The sequence below is a fragment of the Dermacentor andersoni genome, chromosome 9 (assembly GCF_023375885.2).
Source record: "Dermacentor andersoni chromosome 9, qqDerAnde1_hic_scaffold, whole genome shotgun sequence".
Lineage (NCBI taxonomy): Eukaryota > Metazoa > Arthropoda > Arachnida > Ixodida > Ixodidae > Dermacentor > Dermacentor andersoni.
Genome location: NC_092822.1, coordinates 19,925,267 through 19,943,192, shown reverse-complemented (window position 1 = coordinate 19,943,192; position 17,926 = coordinate 19,925,267). Strand labels below are relative to the sequence as shown.

At 46.4% G+C, this 17,926-nt stretch overlaps 2 protein-coding genes and 1 long non-coding RNA gene across 4 annotated transcripts in view; 1 reads left to right on the top strand and 2 right to left on the bottom strand.

Annotated features, from left to right (window-relative positions):
• Positions 1-2,492: 2,492 nt before the first annotated feature.
• LOC126527172 (uncharacterized) lies at positions 2,493-6,271 on the bottom strand. Its single transcript, XM_050174923.3, has 2 exons — positions 3,548-6,271; positions 2,493-2,722 (listed from the first exon to the last, which is right to left on the bottom strand). The coding sequence occupies exons 1-2, from the start codon at positions 6,261-6,263 to the stop codon at positions 2,631-2,633; spliced, it is 2,808 nt and encodes a 935-aa protein (XP_050030880.2). The 5' UTR covers positions 6,264-6,271; the 3' UTR covers positions 2,493-2,630.
• A 374-nt stretch (positions 6,272-6,645) lies between these two features.
• Positions 6,646-7,780, bottom strand: LOC129383707 (uncharacterized). Its single transcript, XR_008611574.1, has 3 exons — positions 7,669-7,780; positions 7,527-7,598; positions 6,646-7,308 (listed from the first exon to the last, which is right to left on the bottom strand). It is a non-coding gene; the product is annotated as an uncharacterized lncRNA (long non-coding RNA).
• A 226-nt stretch (positions 7,781-8,006) lies between these two features.
• LOC126527185 (CYFIP-related Rac1 interactor B) overlaps positions 8,007-17,926 on the top strand; it is a 35,511-nt gene continuing 25,591 nt past the window's right edge. Inside the window, exons 1-2 of one of the 2 annotated variants that reach the window (XM_050174938.2) lie at positions 8,007-8,129; positions 16,585-16,661. In XM_050174938.2, the coding sequence (XP_050030895.1) occupies positions 16,592-16,661 (70 nt within the window). In that variant the 5' untranslated portion in view covers positions 8,007-8,129; positions 16,585-16,591. Of the gene's footprint in view, positions 8,130-9,857; positions 10,009-16,584; positions 16,662-17,926 lie in introns of those variants that run through there. The other variant, XM_050174939.3, reaches the window with a different exon arrangement.

Sequence of the window (17,926 nt, the reverse complement as noted above, 5' to 3'; positions counted from 1 at the left end):
AATAAACAATGTCAAAATTCTGTCAGCAGCACCTATTGAGGCATCTAAAGATCACAAAATTGATGCATTATACCCCGCTGTGAAATGTACTGCTAATTTGGGAGTAGCATTTTTCAACATCCTCGTAGACATTGCATTAGTTTTACGTAATATGTGCAATCGTATACCAAATACCTTTCCGCTTCAGAGGGTCTAGCAGGTGCAGTTTACACAACTGCGTTATTCGTTTTGTTTATTCCCAGTAACGGATTTCTAAACTTTGAGTTTAAATTTCTGAAGCTTACCAATGTACGGTAATTCATCTTTTCTTTTTTTTTTTGACTACGAGGTTTCATATAAATATTTTGCTTCAGAGTCCGAAGAATTTATCCTTCTCGCTTAAATGTCGCCAATTTTGTTCGGATATTGGTTAAACTTTTGCCCAGTGAGAGAACTTTTACACTTCTCATGCATTTGGATACGGAAATTGGAGTTAGCCCCAATTTCAGGTTGAGTACATTCGCAGCATAAACATTTGGGATACAAACTATGGCAGCCTTGCCGCAAGCAAGACACTTGGTAAACCAGAAGATGCACATAAACGAAAGAAAGGTGTAGAGACCATATTGAAGTTCCCGCACTTTCTCTACATGACATCATGCATTTGGACAGAGACTGGTAAGAACTAATTGCTATTTTGTCGATAAAAAAACTTGCATTGCATTTTGAAAGAATAAGAAGCTCTCCTTGGAAATTTGGGAATTTTTTCCCCATGGGAACGGGAAAAAAACGCTAACTTTGGAATCCATGCCATGACACTGACATGCCACCGCTGCAATTCGAGCGCGAAGTAAAATAAAATAAATAAAGGAAGGAAGGAAGGAAGGAAGGAAGGAAGGAAGGAAGGAAGGAAGGAAGGAAGGAAGGAAGGAAGGAAAACAGCGTAACTATGCTAGTAATGAAACTTTCTCCGCCAAATAAACATAAAGACAGCCTCCAAAGAATGCAGTATCATTTTACAGCGATTTAATTTTCTTTTTTAGTCAAACGCGCACACTAATATGAGATACAAGCCTGCTATAAATTGCAAGCAGGATTATTCTTGGATATTGAAAAAAATGGGATGCTTTTTCTGTGCTTGTTCATAGTCTGACCAGTCGTGTGCATGAAGCGTCAGCATGAATTGTGTGTATAGATGTATTTAACTAAAGAATTTATCCAGTATTTATTTTTATTATCGCTCATGGTTGTCAACTTCCCACCTCGCAGCGTGCCTTTCAGAAGGCTCTTGTGGCGATTTCCTTACACACTGGGGATTTCCTAGCTCGTATTAAATTACACCGGTAAGAAATTTTTGTACAGGATCTAGCAATTACAGTGTTCTAAATGCCCATGTCTAAAACACGTCAATTTCGAAAACGTCGGGAGAAGGTGCCAGTTTTTTGTTCAAGGCAGAAAATAATTGTTTTCATGCTGTATTACGTCAGCGCTAAATGCTTTGACGTAACACAGTAATTTCAACGACATCATTTCATGTGCGTTCTGGCGTATAAGTAATAGTTAGCTCGCACTGTAGTTGTCTGCTAATGATTATTTCCGCTTCCTGATACTGAGAAACGTAATTATCGCTTTGTAAATAGGGAGTTTAATATATAAGGGACTCCAATTTAACGGTCGCAGTGGCTCAGCATTTAGAAATGGCTTTGTCTTTGGCTCATGCGCGCTCCAGCCGACACTATTCTTTGACCACTGTGACGCTAACTTGGTGCATGGAGGCCTCAAGCGCACGCTGTTTCTAAAAGCTAACCTATTTATACAGTAGATACGCCACAAGCAAACACCTACCACACACTGTCTCACGTGGCTGTATTTCCTGCAGGCGTAATTATCTATGCATAAATATAGTACTGTATGTTCATTCAGTGTATGTTCAGAACGAAGTTGATCTGTAACAGCCAAACTACGGCATTCGTCGTCAAGTTTTGTAAAATGTTGCCGTCGGCATATTTTCTGTTACATACATTGATTCTTTTGTAGCATCGATTATCTGGTTCCAAATGGCCAGCGTGACCGTCTGGGATGTATTTATGTGAGTGTCAATGCCGAACAGTTATAATAAATATATGGTTATTTATTAGTTCGTGATTCGTCTCACTTCGTCATCGACTCTCCTTTTTTATGAGCTTCACCGTAAGCGTTTGGGTACTGAGACAGAGCATTTTCAACGAAAACATTTTTTTTTAAAACTAAGTGCCTGGTAATTATATTGTATAGTATATTCGTGTCATACCTGCCTTTCTTATGAAACGTGAGCTTTCCACTTTAGAGGTCTCGCTATAGGAAGGCGCAAAATTGCCTATTTGTGGCTTTGTCAAGCTGTCTTCGCCGCAAAGCTGCACTGCTCTGCAAAGAAGCACACTTAGTCTTGTTAGTAGCGTTTGCGCTTATACGAAGAGCTCAGCACTTCGTGCTTTAAAAATGCCACACGTTCGTGTCAAAAAATACAAACTGAATCTGGCGTGCTCCTCATTCCAGAACACAGAAAGCAGTGTTTATTTAACGGAATACATTGCAAAAGGAACTACTTGCGAATGGAACAAAGTGAACAAAGAAATGAATATTGTAAAAGAACTGGAGACGACAACTTCGCATCACTGGTCGACATTTGATTTCCAGTTGGGATGCAAAGCTCGACCCTTGTAGCCCTTGGGGAGTCCGATTCTGCGGATCTTCCTTCTTGGACCTTGAATGATAAACAGAGATTTAAAAAAAAGAAGAAGCACCGTGTCACTCTAATTTACATAACTCGATCATTTCCACCCGAAGATCTATAAACTGTTAGTATTTTTGTTGTGTCAATAGAACTGTTTGTCGATGCCCGTTCCAATAGAAAAACGTGTTGGCTTCCTTTATCACGGATATTCAGTACGTTCTCTACTGTTTTTGTCAGTGCATTTCATGAGCAGCGCTTAGAAGAGCGTACTACTATGCTTTTCGATCTGTTCATGTCTAGAAAATAGTCGTTGCTGCTCGTCGGCTGGACGATAAGTTTGTTGATAAACGACTTAGATATTCGGGTTTGGTAGTGACTTGATTAGTTTACCTAAGTGGCTGGGCTACTCAAGCGGTTGGCCTGTTTAGCTGACTAACTATTTCAAGCAGGTTAGTTTTCATCGCTTTCATCTTGACAAGCATGCTAGGCGTGTCACCAAGCAAACATCTCCAGTTTTCAATAAAGTGCCTGTCTTTCATAGTTAGCTAACTAGTTCGTTCTTTCGTTCATTAGTTAGTAGGTCAGTTAGTTAGTTAGTTAGTTAGTTAGTTAGTTAGTTAGTTAGTTAGTTAGTTAGTTAGTTAGTTAGTTAGTTAGTTAGTTAGTTAGTTAGTTAGTTAGTTAGTTAGTTAGTTAGTTAGTTAGTTAGTTAGTTAGTTAGTTAGTTAGTTAGTTAGTTAGTTAGTTAGTTCCCACGAGAATACCGTAGGATGAAGTTCCACAAGACAAGGAGCGCATTCCACATACAAAAGCCAGAACACGTTAATCCAAGCCAAGACATCAATGCTTCGTTACCTTCACACTCGGCCTCCGTCGGATTCTTCCGTTTCTCATCGGGCGTGTTCGCGACGCCGGAAGCGACGCTTTTGCAAGACGCCTCTTCCTCGTTCAAAGCTTGGATCTTGCACAGTTCCACCTGCGGTTCACGACTGATCCTTCCCGGTGAAGCCGGCTTGGTTTTGGAATCTTCTTCAGGCGGGATGTTCTCGCTGTTCTCGAAAATGAGACATTCCTGAGACGCCGGGACGACGAGGAAGTGCCTGGAGTTTTCGTCGAAATACACTTCCATGACCTTCTTGTAGGCCCCTGCCCCGGCCTCACTGCTGTTACGGGGCGTACCGCTGTTCCCCCGTTCGTCCGCAAGAGGACGCCCTTGGGTGTCCTCGCGTAGGTATTGTCCAGGTGTAGTGTTAACGCCGCTACCCTCTTCCTCCGGTGGAGTCAGTTGAGGATAATCCACTAGTTTTGCCACTGCCTCGCTAGGAGCGCCAGTGCTGGTTGATCCTTCATGGGTCCGCGGCTCAATGCAGCCGACGTTCGCTTCAGGCTCCACTGGCGGTTTTTCCATCGCATCATCATCATCACTCGAGCAGTTAGCGGATCGCTCGTCCGGACCTTCTTCGGGACGGAAGCTACTTGGTCTGTTCGGGCTATATTTACAATAGCTGTGCAGTGACAGTACCGCTCTGTGGAAAGAACCGTTGTCCACGGACGCTATTGCACTACTGGTGTCTTCAGCTTCCACTGTAACGTTTCTTGCTATATGAAAGTCGTTCGACTCCCCTTCTGTGCGCAGGCTGGGACGTCCCGCGCTTTCCAGCTGGAAAACGCGAGACTTCTTGATTTCCGCAAGGGGATCTTCCGTTGGCGATTCCGAACACCCTCTTGGCGGAAAATTCCTTTTCCTCTTTCTGCACAGTGACGACGCGGCTGAGTCAATGGGAGTGAACAGTCCGTCCTTTGACTCCGCGTCGTCAGCGTGCGCCATTTCGCGACGACTGTACTCGGTCAGTCCGTCAAGCGGACCCGAAGCACACGAAACGCTCGAAGACGACGAGCCATCGGAGTAACCGGAATAGCAGGACAACAGGTCGTCCTCGTACTCGGACAGCTCCGACTCGCTGGTTGTGTGCAGAGTGCGCGAACTATCGTCGTCTTCGCTGTCCTCTTCGAAGCTCTCTTCGTCTGTCGTAGGACTGCAGCTCGACGCAGAGCCCGTTCGGCGGTCAGCGCGTACTGGAGGCGTGCTCGCGCGCAGGGCGTGGTTTTGCACCAACAGTCGAATCTGGTTCCGTAATTCTTCGATTTCCGCGCTTGTGGGAGGAGCTAGGCGGAAGTAGTGGCCTCGTTGTTCGTCTTTGTGCTCGAAACCTCCGGCCGGTTCCGGCAAGCCTGTCTTGTCGTGCGTCATCGAGTGGAGCGCGTCGGGCGCCGCGTCCCCGTCCTCGTAGAAGCTGCGCTCTTGGTCTTCCACATCGCTGAGGCGGCACTGCGTGCAAGGCACCGAGTCACTTTCGTAATTGTTCTGGGTTCTGAAGACAGAACCTGACGAGTCGCTCTCTCCTCCTGATTGGGAGAGAGGGAGCGTTTCTTCTCCTTCTTCCACTCGAGAGCTGGGTTCGGTCTTCATCTGTGCGTCTGCAGAGGATACGTGGTTTCCGGCCTTTAGATCGTAGCACTCCGAGCATGGACGTGCACTTGCAAGCGCATTCGTGTTGTTCATCCGTGACAACGCAACAGCGAGTGAGCTCGAAGTGTCGCAACGAGCACCTTCGGAATCGGTGAAGTTCATGTTGAAGTGTTCAACGCCAGAGTCAACCCTTGGAAGAGCGACTGGAGAAAGAAGTGAGGACTTCGCGCCATCTATAGGATTACTCCTGAACGCAGCTTCACCGGAAGGAATCACAGTGTTGTCCGTCGCAAAGTTTGTCGCATTCTTCGAAATTTCTATACGCTTCGTCGGGACAGTCGGGGCAGAGGTCGGAACCTCGCGACCTCCTTCGCAAGAGGACCTTCCGTCAGCCTCGTCGTCGGATTCCATGAATTTGTCACCATCGGGGACCGTGGTTTCCGGGTTGAGGCCAAAGCAATTCCTTTCGACGTGCAGTGGCGTAAGTTCACCTGTTAGACGGGAGGTCGCCACCGTCGCCTCATTGTTCAGAACATTCGATGACGAGCTCTTTGGATAGTCGAAGATTTCCAGCAGGCACCTGGAGACGGCTACTAGTGCCTTCATACGGTACGACGGTGCTGCGAGCACAGGTGGCTGGTGACAACCGTGGATGCCACCAGGAGCTCTAAACGCCAAGTCCGCAGCTGCGTGGTATCCGATTCTCGGAAATTCCAACGGCAGTAACTGGGGAAGCTCTTGGTTTCCTGTTTCACCATTGCACGATGAAGCCTGGACAAGGTCGAGCAGTTGACCGAAGTCATCCTGGTATACCCCTTCCGGAAAAAGAGGAATGACTTTTTTCTCGAGCAAGGCGTTCGTAGGTCTAGTAGTGATCCCTTTGTCACTCATGGCAACAACCATACCGCGAGCCACATCCCTGCTGACGTCTACCCATTGGGGAGGTTCCATTGACTGGGATGGAAGTCCTGCGAATGTGAAGACGTCGCGTGCTTTGCGTGTCGAGTCGAAGTCGAAGATGCTGTCTCCATTCCACCTCGCCGTAACGCCGCTGAGGATGAGCAGTTCCTCTTTGACATTGCTGCGGGCTATTTTGATCATAGCGAGAGTGCCCCTCAGATCGAAAAGTCGTACCACTCTTGCGTTCTTCGACTCTGATTTCAGGAAGCCTTTGTTGTAAGCCCGCGAAAATGCCCCTTCACACGAGTATTCGGAGACTTGTGTGTTAGCAGAACTAACTCTTGTTCTGGAACTATGCGCTACTGCCCACTTTCCTGCGATCGTGTTCCTCTCTCTTCCGGAGTCCAACGATTTTTGCAACCTGACTGGGATTCCTTCTAACAGCTCAATATGGCGTTCAAGCCGACCGCGAGTGTTTTTCATTTGTACCTTTGGGTCCCTTGCCGCTGCACTCGAGATTGACCGCACCTCACTGACGAGGCGCCTCGGTCGCATATTCGGGTTTGAGTCAACCTCAAAAGCACTGCCTTCGTTTAGCAAGGCACGCTCGGTGACCTTTTTGGCAAAGTCGTCGCGGGCGGTGACTGATGCTGTGGGATCCTCAACGGGCAGGTTAGGAATAACCTCTTCATCGCGATACCGCGAAGCTGAATCGTCCGTAAAGCCGTGTTTACTTGCATCTTCAACACACTGGTGATTACCGGTGACCCAGCCGCTAGGATCCTTATCAGGTAGCACGAAGACGACTTCTGCCTGATACCGAGAAGCTGATTCACCCGTCCCTGAAAGTTCTAGAAACGCGGCAGAGGTGGCTTTCGAAGGACGGGTGGCTGCTTGCTCGTTCCCGCCACCAACCGCTAGCGCCATTGCCGACGGGAAGTTCGCAGAAGCGTCGGTTAAGACCGGAGCTGGCCGCATTGTCGCGAGCTGGCGTGGTGCGAAGAACGACGTCGCATCCAAGCGAAAGGGCAACGAAGTGCAATTGGCTTCTTCAATTGAACGGCCGCAGACGGGCGGCGAGGCATTTTGAGCGCCGACGCGCCGTTGGCCTTGACGTTCTTTCTCATGAGAGGCGAGGCGGGTCCCGTCGTCTCCCAGTTCAAAAGTGGCGCCTTGCTGCGCGGCGGCCCGTTCAGTTTCGGTTTCGAATTTTAGTTCTCGTTGCATGTCAGCTATCGCGGTGTGCCTGCGAGACAAACGTTGTTTGCGCTGCTGTGATCAATGACGTCGCGCAACGGTCTAATGCAAACAATGACCTCACAACGATAACTCGTTCATTTCCTAGGCATCCACAAGTGACCATCTGCTAAATATCGGCTACGTGATTCTACAACTTAAACACGATAAATGTCATAACTCATTTTTACATGAAACGAAGTGTAAAAATGTTGTAATCGTACTCACAGTAACAATATGCCCACGTCGTGTTTTCCTGAAGAATTGTGCAAACAGAGAGTAAGCGGACCTGAAGGTTCACTGCGCTCAAGAAAGAACAAGGCTTTAAGTCACTGGGCAAAGCAGTGTCACTTTTCAAACAAGAACTCACCTCTTCAATAGCTTGTTGTGATGTTCAACAGTGTTACTTTGGGATAACAATGAATTTTAGATAATTTTCTGACACTTGAAGTGGATGGTTCCGAGGCGCACAGCGAAACTCAATATCTACTGCAAGTCGTCTGCTCGACTACAATAGTGAAATGTTTTGCAGCGTGTAATATCAACATAATAATAATAATAATATTTGTGGCTTCAAAATAATTGGGTGTACATTCTGAAATGTTTTATTTGAGCTTTTTAACGAATGGTAGTTCCATGCGCAACTACGTCGAGAGTCTCCTGGTCCTAAACCGGAAACTAGCGTCGGTGGCGGTGCCCCACTTCCTCCCAAATGGCAGCGGGCGGTGGTTGTCGGCAGAGCATCGCGCGCCGTCGCAGATAATGTTTCCTTCTAGTCGCGCAACGTTTTCCGAAGCCTTCACAAGTTGTAGGGAGAGCCATCTACGAATTGTGAGTAAAACCGTTTACTCTTCCCTTATTTCGGTGGCCACAAGTGAGAAAGCAACGCGCTCAAAACTCGTCCACATCTGAGATGATGTTGCCGACCGCGCGAGCGTGCTTTCCGATTCGACAGGGACTTTTATTTGTGTTTTCCTGTTTCTTGTAACGCTCTTTGTAGACTTCCTCGTGCTACCGGATGGCACATAGTGCCGTAGGGAATGTCCGGTACGCTCTGCTAGCCATGTAGGGCCCTTGAGAATGTACGTGGTTTAAAAAGAAAAGAGAGAGCAACCCCGACCTATATATCGAAAACTAAACAAACGCACTCGTCCATTGAAAGGGAGCTATCCTTAGACTCTCGACTGTGTTGCATCTTTTTGGCCGTCCAAGAAAAACACGCATCCCTGCCCTGCATATGCACCTCGCCGACTTTTAGCAGGTTGGAAAGCCGTTGTCTCATAAACGAGCAAAAAAAAAGGTCAACACCACTCCTCGCTTCCTTCCCGGCTGGTTCGACGAAAAGCAGCTCGTTTCGTTTATCTGACGAGCGCGCGCGAGCTCGCCACGGCGTTTTTTGGTTTTTCGGCGAACCAGATGGCGAGGAAGGGGCGGGATTGCTGCGGTTCGGCGGTGGTTGGAGGGAAACACATCTGCGGCACCTTTCACCGCTCGTTTCTTGCTTCATTCTCCCCACCAAAACCACTGGGCCAGTCCTCTTGCACCTCGCGGCTTTACCTGCGCCTCAGGGTCACGAGCGCGTTTTATTCCGGCCCCGTTGTGGCGACATTCCAAAACAACTTTTTCCGAACTCTATTCCGCTCACGTAGCCCTCCACCGGCCCCCTTTCTTTTTTCTTTTTTTCGTCTGTCCGGCGCACTTCGATAAAGAAACCTCTATGCGGGAAAAACTAGCCAGTCGGTCGGACAGCGTTCGACGCTTGTTTGGCGCGGCCAGTAGGGAGGCGGCCGACGGCAGGCGCTGCCGCAGACCTCGTGTGCCGAAGCCGCGTTTCTTAAGCCGTGTCTAGTTCTTTTTTCGTGCAATGCTTTTATTTTTCTTCCCTCCTCGTCTTCTCCCATCGTGCTCGCTCTCCTCGCGAGCAGCAGGTGTTTCCGGTCGAGGTATGGAAGCGCGGGGCGTACTACGGTGCTAAGTTGCCGCGCAAGCTCTTCTCACTCATTACGTAGTACGCACACTCGCAGCTCTCTGCCTTGTCTTTGTCCCGCGGACGAGGGAGCTCTCTTTTGTCTCTCCGCCGTGTCTGTTACTTTTTGTCGCCAGACCTGCTTTAGATTTCTTTCATCCGGGGACGGCCGTCGACGCAACGTTGGTGCAAAAAAGCGTAACTCTCCTGAAAGGACAGAAAACGCGGTCACCGCGAGCGCCTAGTCAGCAGAGGCACCCCCTTTTTTTTTTCTCCGCCAGTTCACGCGTCTCTCATCTTCCTATTGTGCGCGGTTTGTTTTTGTCATCAAGTTCTACTTCTCTCTCACTCCAAGCGCCGCTCCACCGGCCCTGCGTGGTCGTCACACTCGGTCTGGCATGCGGTGAGTCGCTATTCTGGCTCCGGAGCCGCGTTACTGTAACAACGCCGCCGTGCTTTCAGCGTCGTCTGCTTGCATTCAAGCGAGCTATATGAAGAGCGACGTCTGCGGGAGTAGCTCGTTCGTGCGCTTCTTTTAGTCTTGTCTCGCGCTCGGTGTGCTTGTGTACTACGCTGCGTGGGTCCCGTTGCTTCGCACCCAGCACCACACGGCCGAGTGCGTGGTGTTACGACCTGCGGCGGCCAGTCGCTCGTACTACACGTGCGCGCGCGCCGAGCGTCACCTCGATCGACGCGGGCTGTCGCCCCTGCTTCTACTTCAAGGGTTTCCTTCGCCAGTGCGACGTAAGCGTATTTAGATTTTTCTTCGTAAACGCAGCGAGGTTTGTTTTCGTCTTTTGCAAGCTACAGAGCTCCTCTTAAGTGCACGTTGAAGGGGGAGCGTCAAAAGTTTACTAAACGTTGGGCACGTATACGCGTTTCCTTTCCGTTGCCAACTTCTCGGAGTGCCCGCGAGCTGTGGATAGCGCCGGGCGTTACGCGATGCCCGAGAAATTTGCGCGACATATCAGTTTCGGAATGACCTAATCACTCTCCCACGTCGCCCATGTCCCTGGAAGCCAGGAATTGTGGCTCTGGACCGCCGAGCAGTCACGCTGTACTTCATTGCAGTCCGCGTAGCCAAGACGCGAAGAGTGAGTCAGATAATTTGCTCAGTTTCTGCTCGTAACTTCACTCGATCCGTGTCGCGAGCGAATCTACCGAAATCGAAGGATTTTTTTGTGCAACGCGACTAATCAAGTGTTACCATCGTGCTGTATGCGGTTTTCTTTTTTTTTTCCTGTCTTTTAAGGACTCGCTCCAAATTGCCTCGCTAATGCTACGAGGGCTTCCATCTCGGCATGGCGCGTGGCTCGCGATACCACCGACGCCCATTCTTTATCCAGCCCTAAATCGCGCTCGACCTTGTAGGAATTGCACCATACGCGAGCACAGCCCGCTGCTTGTGTTTGCGTGTAGCCGGCGGCAAAAAAGCCGTGCTGTGGAGTTGCCAGCCGTTTCTGTGATTTCTTGTTTCGAGAGGTGAGGTGAACGACATCGGCGGGCGGCGGCGTACGAGCGAAAAAAAAAAAAAAGCTGGCGCTTTGCCACTGGCTTCCGGGGGAGCGCAAATAGCAGGAAGGGGGTATGCCCTTTTATGCCTGCGTTAATTTTTGCGTGAGCCCCCCCACCCCCTCCCCGCACTACCTCTTTTGTGCGAGCGATCTTGGAAGAAAGCACGCCACTGCTCTTTCAGAACCCGCCCAGAGTCCTCGCCGACTTCGTTTCCATCTGTCGTGCCGGCGCGTGCGAGCGTTTTTACCACCTTGTGGTGGAATACGAATTCGATCGTGTCGGGGAATGCAATTCCAGTGCCTGCACAGAGTTGGCTTCGAGCAGCCCCTCTCATGCTGCTGAAACACCTGTCATTGCCTCGTGGTTGCTTTCATAGATAGTTTGTGTGTGTGTGCTGCCACTAAGCCAAAAACCTGCTGTGCACTTGTGCGTGTGTTCTTCAACAAGACCGTTTTATCCAGTCGGCCAAAGTTGGAAATTTCGTGCCAGTTGGGACATGCTGTGATGCCTACGTCTGACTGAAGATTCGAATCTGCGCTGGCAATTTTGTTCCGGCAGAGGAGGCGGAATGTTTTTGTGCAGGTATGATGCCTGATGCGTCTGCTGATGTGAGTCACCTATGCAACCTCCAGAGCTTTAAGGAACTTGTGGTCACTTGTAGCTGTCCGACATGCATGATAGCAACAGGTGCTGCGAAGTGGTAGCAATCATTTATAGCTTTCACAGACTGCTAAAGAAAGTTCTTGCATCTGTTTACCATGGTACAAGCAGACCTCATTATGGCGGAAGAATATCACAAAAAAGACATGAAAAGATCGTGCAGTGCATTGTCATGTCGAGATTTTGTTGTTTGCCTATCGTGAAGCCGTTCAACAAGCTCTCATACAAATGCTTTTTCATTGCCTCGATTTACTATATGTAGGGACAGTGCAGTGACTTAAGTTCTAGGCTGAGGCTCGTAGGGCATTCCTTTTTTTAATGCTTCCTGCAGGCATTCACTTTCACTGCAACTCAGGCACACTTTGCTTCGCTCGATAGCTAGCCGCTCGTCATTAAAGACTGCAAGTTCATCTTGCCTGACACGTATTTATAGCAACACGCGTACGCATCAACGATGACAGCGTACATCTTTATCGCGAACGTGGGCCGGAAGGCTGGAAGCCTTGACTCTGGCTGAATGCCAAGGCTTCATTTGCAAGGGAGATGTCCCCCTTCAGAGACCCCCGACCTGTTCCCTTGTCAAATGATGCGTGACCTCCGAGGAGCCAGAGCAGAACAGCAGAGGGAGACATAGCAGGGGAGTGGCTGTACGACAGTGTCTTCCTTGTATTTTTGTTACTTTCCTGGGGGCTGTCACGCTAGCTGCTCATGTTTTGAGGTCATGGCATCTCTATGCTCTCAATCATTTGAGTCTCTGCAAGAGGAATGAATGTTGCTTCGCTGCTGATGCTTCGTACGATTTCTTCTGGCCTAGCTGAGAGTAACTTGCGTATGGTTCAGCATTGGCTGCCTGCAGCCCGTTAGTTGTGATGTGTATGGTAACCGCACTTCCCTCTAGATACATATGACAACTCTCACTTGTCACTGCTGTTTTAGGTATGTTGTGTATAACTTGTGGCTCCCTCAGAGGCTTTCAACTTTGGCTTTGTTTCATCTGTCGATTGCATGCACTGGGAGAACTACTTGCCATATTTTTGTGCAATTTGTTTTACTTGTTACACCTACTTATAAGTAGTGGTAATTTTAATCCTTTTATCAGGTGTAGAATCTTTCGTAGCATGCATACTAGCTGCAGAATTTCAATGCATGCCTCTGTATCATTTATCTCTACTTGCAAGTCATTGTAAAGGTGTGCTAGCAGTAATCACTTCTGCTGAGTTTATATAAGATGTTAGGTTTTACATCATCTGCTGTCCTGTTGTATAAGTACCCAGGAACTAAAGGAGTGAGTAATTGTTAGGTTAAAATGGAGAAAATGCAGTAACAGCTATATTTGAATGGCATACAACTGGCATGAGGTATATTGTGCCAGTAGCGTTCTGTGACTGGAGTTTAATTTTGACAACATTGTTTCCTTGCAAAATGAATTTATTTTCGATAACAGCATACAGTGATATTCTGGATACAGTGACAACGTTAGCCACCGTTGCCTCTTTATACGGGCAAATTATTCCTTTTGACCACTACATATGTTCTAGTGCAGTTCCTTAAGTGAATTCTGTTGATTTGACTCCAACGTTCTTACTCGAAAGTTATGGTGTGCAAGACAGGAATAGTGTGGTTACCTTCGTAACCTCTTTCCACATGCTCGTTTGCAATTTGCAAAAGCCATCAGGCAGTGAGAATTGCTTTGCTAAACTGAGTTTTGTTCAGATTGGAATGAAGCATTGGTTGGTGAAGGCAGAGATTTGTGCATGCAGGCTTTACAAGCAACTTGCATGTGTTATCAGTCTGCAGGTTCATTTTGCATATCTTTCATAATCATGTGCACATTTGAGCCGGGAAGTGATGGCAAGTTGCACATGGCTTCAATGTTGGTGGTAGAACTTTGTCACTACCCATATCATCAGCATCCTTTGTTTTCACAGTGCTTTCAGCAGGTTTCACATTTTTTGTTGAAACCTCTAGCTTGCACATTGTTAGTGGCACCTTCAACATCACTTCAACTCTCATGTGTACTGGCACTTTCTCTGTCCATTTGCGATGTTCCAGGGAACTGAACTTGCCTTCCTAACATTTGCAGGCAGTGCTAAAAATCCAATGAGCATTTTCTGCCATGGTCACGAGCAGTGTTGACTTGCACTGTGAGGGCTAAGTTATAAATGCCCCAGAAACTGTGTAAGCGCACAGCCATTGCTATATCTCAATTAGCAGAGGCCACATTCAGTCGTCACCACAGCATGTTGCCTTTTGCTCCAATTTTCGTTTTCCTTTATTCAGAATTATTATGGAATTATTTCACAACAGTCATGCTCTGACTGAATTTGATTTCTTGAACATGAAGCTTTGAATTCTTGATTCCGTTTCATCTTCGTTTTTATTTTTCTGTCATATCTTTATGCATGCAAGATTTTAACTTGGTTTGTGTGTGTGTGTATAAAGATTAGTTGCGATTTCAGCATCGTGTTTCGTGGTCCCTGCTTCTGCTGTTGCATCTGTGCTTTGCACTGCCATCCACATATTCATTTCAGAGCCACAAGAATAGCTGAATTCTGCTGATTCACTTTTTGGAGTGCAGGAAAAGGAAAGCGTTTGCAAAAACTTAAGGACCTTTAGCTTCGGGAGCTCCTGCCTAAATGCATGGGAACAGAGAATGTTTTTCTCGGCAACTACTGCACAGATTTTGATAAGGTTTGCTGCATGAAAAAGGAAGTTAAAATATAGGGACCGTAGGAAGCAGACTCTTTATTTAGGCCATCTTTCTTCACAACAAATTTTGAGAATTCAAATGCGAAAGAAATGACTACAATGTTCACAATGCTGCAAATCAGCAGTCATAGGCAGAAAGTTTAAATTTTTCGTGTGTGTGTGTGTGTGTGGGGTGGGGGGGGGTGTAGGGGGTTTAGGTACATATGTTGGTGCTCTGACGACATCTTACTTCCAAAAGGTTCGTCATATATATATATATATATATAGGTTCGTATATATGTCACTTGTCGGAGAATCTGATAATTTACAAGACCTCATATAGGACAGCTCAGTTTCACACCCAGAGTCCTCTCGCACCACCAAGAATCTGGCATCTCTCGGTGGTGTAATCTTCCTTCGTGTAATTGTATACTTGGCTATCACTAATACGGCTTCGTCTTTCCAGCTAAGCTGCAGCACCTCTCACTGTCCTTTTTTTTTTTTTCTGTTGGTCCGAGTATAAGCGCTGCTGCGCATGACTGCTGTTGATTCTGCCTTCGAGTGAATCCCGCTTGGCCTCATTTCGGTTACTGAGTGAATTATACAGGATGCCATTGGGGGCGCAGTCACGTCGTACCTTTCATATTTCGAGGGTTTACTTATCAGTCGGAAAACATTTGCAGGCAATTAGTATGCCACTCAATATACTGCAATTACATGTTCTTTGGCTGTGCCTACAAATGCCTCATGGACATTTGGATAATTAGGATAGTACATCTCAAGTTAGATAATTTGTTAAAATGACCTAATTAAACCTCAGTAACAAAAAAGTTACTGGCAGCTACTCCACTGTACTGGAAACAATATGCACTAGTTTGTTCGAGTAATGCATCGCTCTTCTTTAACTCTTGGTAAATGATAGTGCATTGGGACATGCTGTATACAGTTATGACCTCTGCATGCAGGTGACTGTTTCCATCCTTAATAAATATTATAAATTATTAGAAATGTTTTTTTTTTTTTTTTGCATGAGTCGTTAACATTGTTTACTGTAAAGAGAAGCAATACTGAGACACATATCGTTCACGTGAATTTCACACGCTCTTGATGAAAGGCTCTGCCGGAAGGGTCACTGAAGTCTGTAGGCTTTTTTCAGGGTCAAAAAAGCACGCAAAGCAATTTGAAGTGAGGTGAACGTACAGCAACATTTTTTTCATTCTCTAGACATAGGCTATCCATACCTTTAGAAATAATTAATTGGCTACCTCCTTCTCTTTCAAAAATATAACGAAATGTGTCATGTGTATACATTTAAATATATTGTGTATGTACATTGTTTACAAAGTAAATTTTTGAAGTGAGAATACGGATGAGGCAGCCGCCGCTGGTGCTTCTAATGCTCTTGTTCTTCTGTTCTCAGGATTTGCAGAAATAAAGCGAAAGTCTGAATTAAAAGCCATGCATGTCAGTGCCAACAATGATGTAGCAAGCTATTAGCCACAAAAAAATTTTAAAGGAAAAGGTCGAGGTAAGCCAAAAGAAACCTCAAATCATGTGGGTGGGAAAGCTCTAGTAATGATATGTTAGGTGTGTGTGGGAGGGGGGGAGCGAGTAGGCTTAGGCATCGCCGGGCTCAGCCTCCCCCCGCCCTGAAAAATTCCGGATGTGTCAGCAGTCAAAAATATCAAATTATATACTCTACATTTTATAACGCATCTAAATCACAGTATTGATGTGTCATACGCCGCCCTGAAATATAACACCAATTTGTGAGCTGCACTTCTGCAAAACCCATGTGAACTGTGTAACAAACACATGTAAGCTGTAAATTCATATATCCCATTTGTCCACTTTAGATGCTCCATAATAGATGCAGTTTACAGGAATGTGATACCTGCTTTCGGTGTAGTTATAGACTTGTAAACTTTGTGCTTCAAGCTTTCTAAACATAAATTTTCAGGAATTAATATTCCCAAGCCATAAATTGTAAATCTGCTTCCAAGTGTCACTAGAATTTTACTTTCTCTCAAATGGAAAAAAAATTTAATTCACATCAGTCTTCCTGTTGCCTCAAAAAAGCATTTCTACATTTTACGTATATTTGAATAGGGAAATCAGAACTCGCCCCGAGTGAAATCTTCCTCTAAAGTAGTAACTGAAGCTAAGTTTATGTCTCATTTGTGGGATTACAAAACCCTTGATTTCCATAGTTACAGATGGGGGAATGGAAATGTTTTTTTGATAGAAACTTCCAAAATGCAGTTTTGTGAATGTTCAGAAATTTCAGCTGTAACTTCGCCTCATGCTTGTACCAGCAGCACTGGAACCAAATCTGCTTTGTTATCGTTACAGCGTCACAGACGCCTTGTTCCTTGTGTGGTATCATAACAAAAATGATATTTTTGTAAATCTAGACAAGCTTTACCCCTCTCACATTTATCTACGCTTTTTTTACAGATGTGAAATGGGCAACCTCCTGCGCTTGCTGTCGAGGGATGATGCCCCGAAGTATGACGTCTTTGTTGACTTCGAAAGTAAGTTGTGCGCCACAGCATCCTCCAGCGGAGAACTGCTGCGTGATATAGTTTAATCTGCAAATAAGTTTGCACACACCACAGAACATCTTGCCATTAGAAGGACCGACTGCAGTAAAAAGTTTTGCCGCATAAAGCGCCTAGTTTGTCGCTAGACAGAACTGCATGTCAATACTGAAGAACTTTATTGTGGGCACTATGTTCGGTAGCCCTTGCTAACACTTTCTTTGAATTGCAGGCCATATCAAAATCTCACATCGGCACCCTTGATGCTCTAAACAAAGGTTTAATATTATGGCAGTTGTGAGCTAAAGGTCTGTTCTTTTGACAAGAGCTTGTTTTGGTGTAATGTTGGCGGTCTTGCGGGTGTTTATGTTAAATCTAGTGTTGAAATTGTTCAGGATATGCATTTTGTGCACCTTGCTACTCTTCCGTTTTAAAACGAGATGAACGACAAACGTAAAATTGACTTAAATTGACACTCGCAAGAACCTCTTAAGCACCACTTTTACTGGGCACTGAGCATTTTTGAGAAAATGACACACTGTCAAGAGATGTGATGCCTTCAATTGAGATTCTCTCCACAACTAAATCGCCTCTTGGTGTAGAAGAAATGCGTATGCCTTGAGGACCATGACCTATCGCTCTAGCTCGACTGCTGTTAGCCACTCATCAGGAAAGCTAGCCAATATTGCTGTTAGTGTTGCTTTGAGGATCGCAAAGAAGGTAAAACAAATGAGAACACAGAGCAGCTGTCTATTCGAAAGCTTTTAATGCATTAGCATTAGATGTGTCAAAGTGAAAAAAGAATGTGTGTGAAGTGTGGGAAGGCCAGTCACATGGTAGAGGAAGAGAGGGGATGTGAGAGCTTTGAAAAGTGTGTATACGTGTGTGTGTGTGTGTGTGTGTGTGTGTGTGTGTGTGTGTGTGTGTGTGTGTGTGTGTGTGTGTGTGTGTGTGTGTGTGTGTGTGTGTGTGTGTGTGCGCGTGTGTGCGTGCGTGCGCGTGTGTGTGTGTGTGTACACGTGCGTGCATGCATATGTGTACATATATGTGGTACTACTGATGGTGGTCTCCTCCGGACCACCATCAGTTGCACTTAGCTCCTCAAAGAGGCAGGATGTGTGTCAAGTTCCTGGACAACTTTGCAATGTGGTGAACGCAGTTTAAATCGTGGATCTGGGACCTCAAAGAGGTGCAACATAATGCTGACACGTTTCTCTCACACTTGTTGCTAAATTACCACTGAATTATATCTGAAGAGG

Excerpts from the sequence above, each read along its gene's own strand:
- LOC126527172 (XM_050174923.3), bottom strand. The coding sequence starts at position 6,263 with ATGATCAAAATAGCCCGCAGCAATGTCAAAGAGGAACTGCTCATCCTC. Across the intron at positions 2,723-3,547 it reads GACGGAGGCCGAGTGTGAAG|GTCCAAGAAGGAAGATCCGC; the intron begins GTAACGAAGCAT and ends TTATCATTCAAG.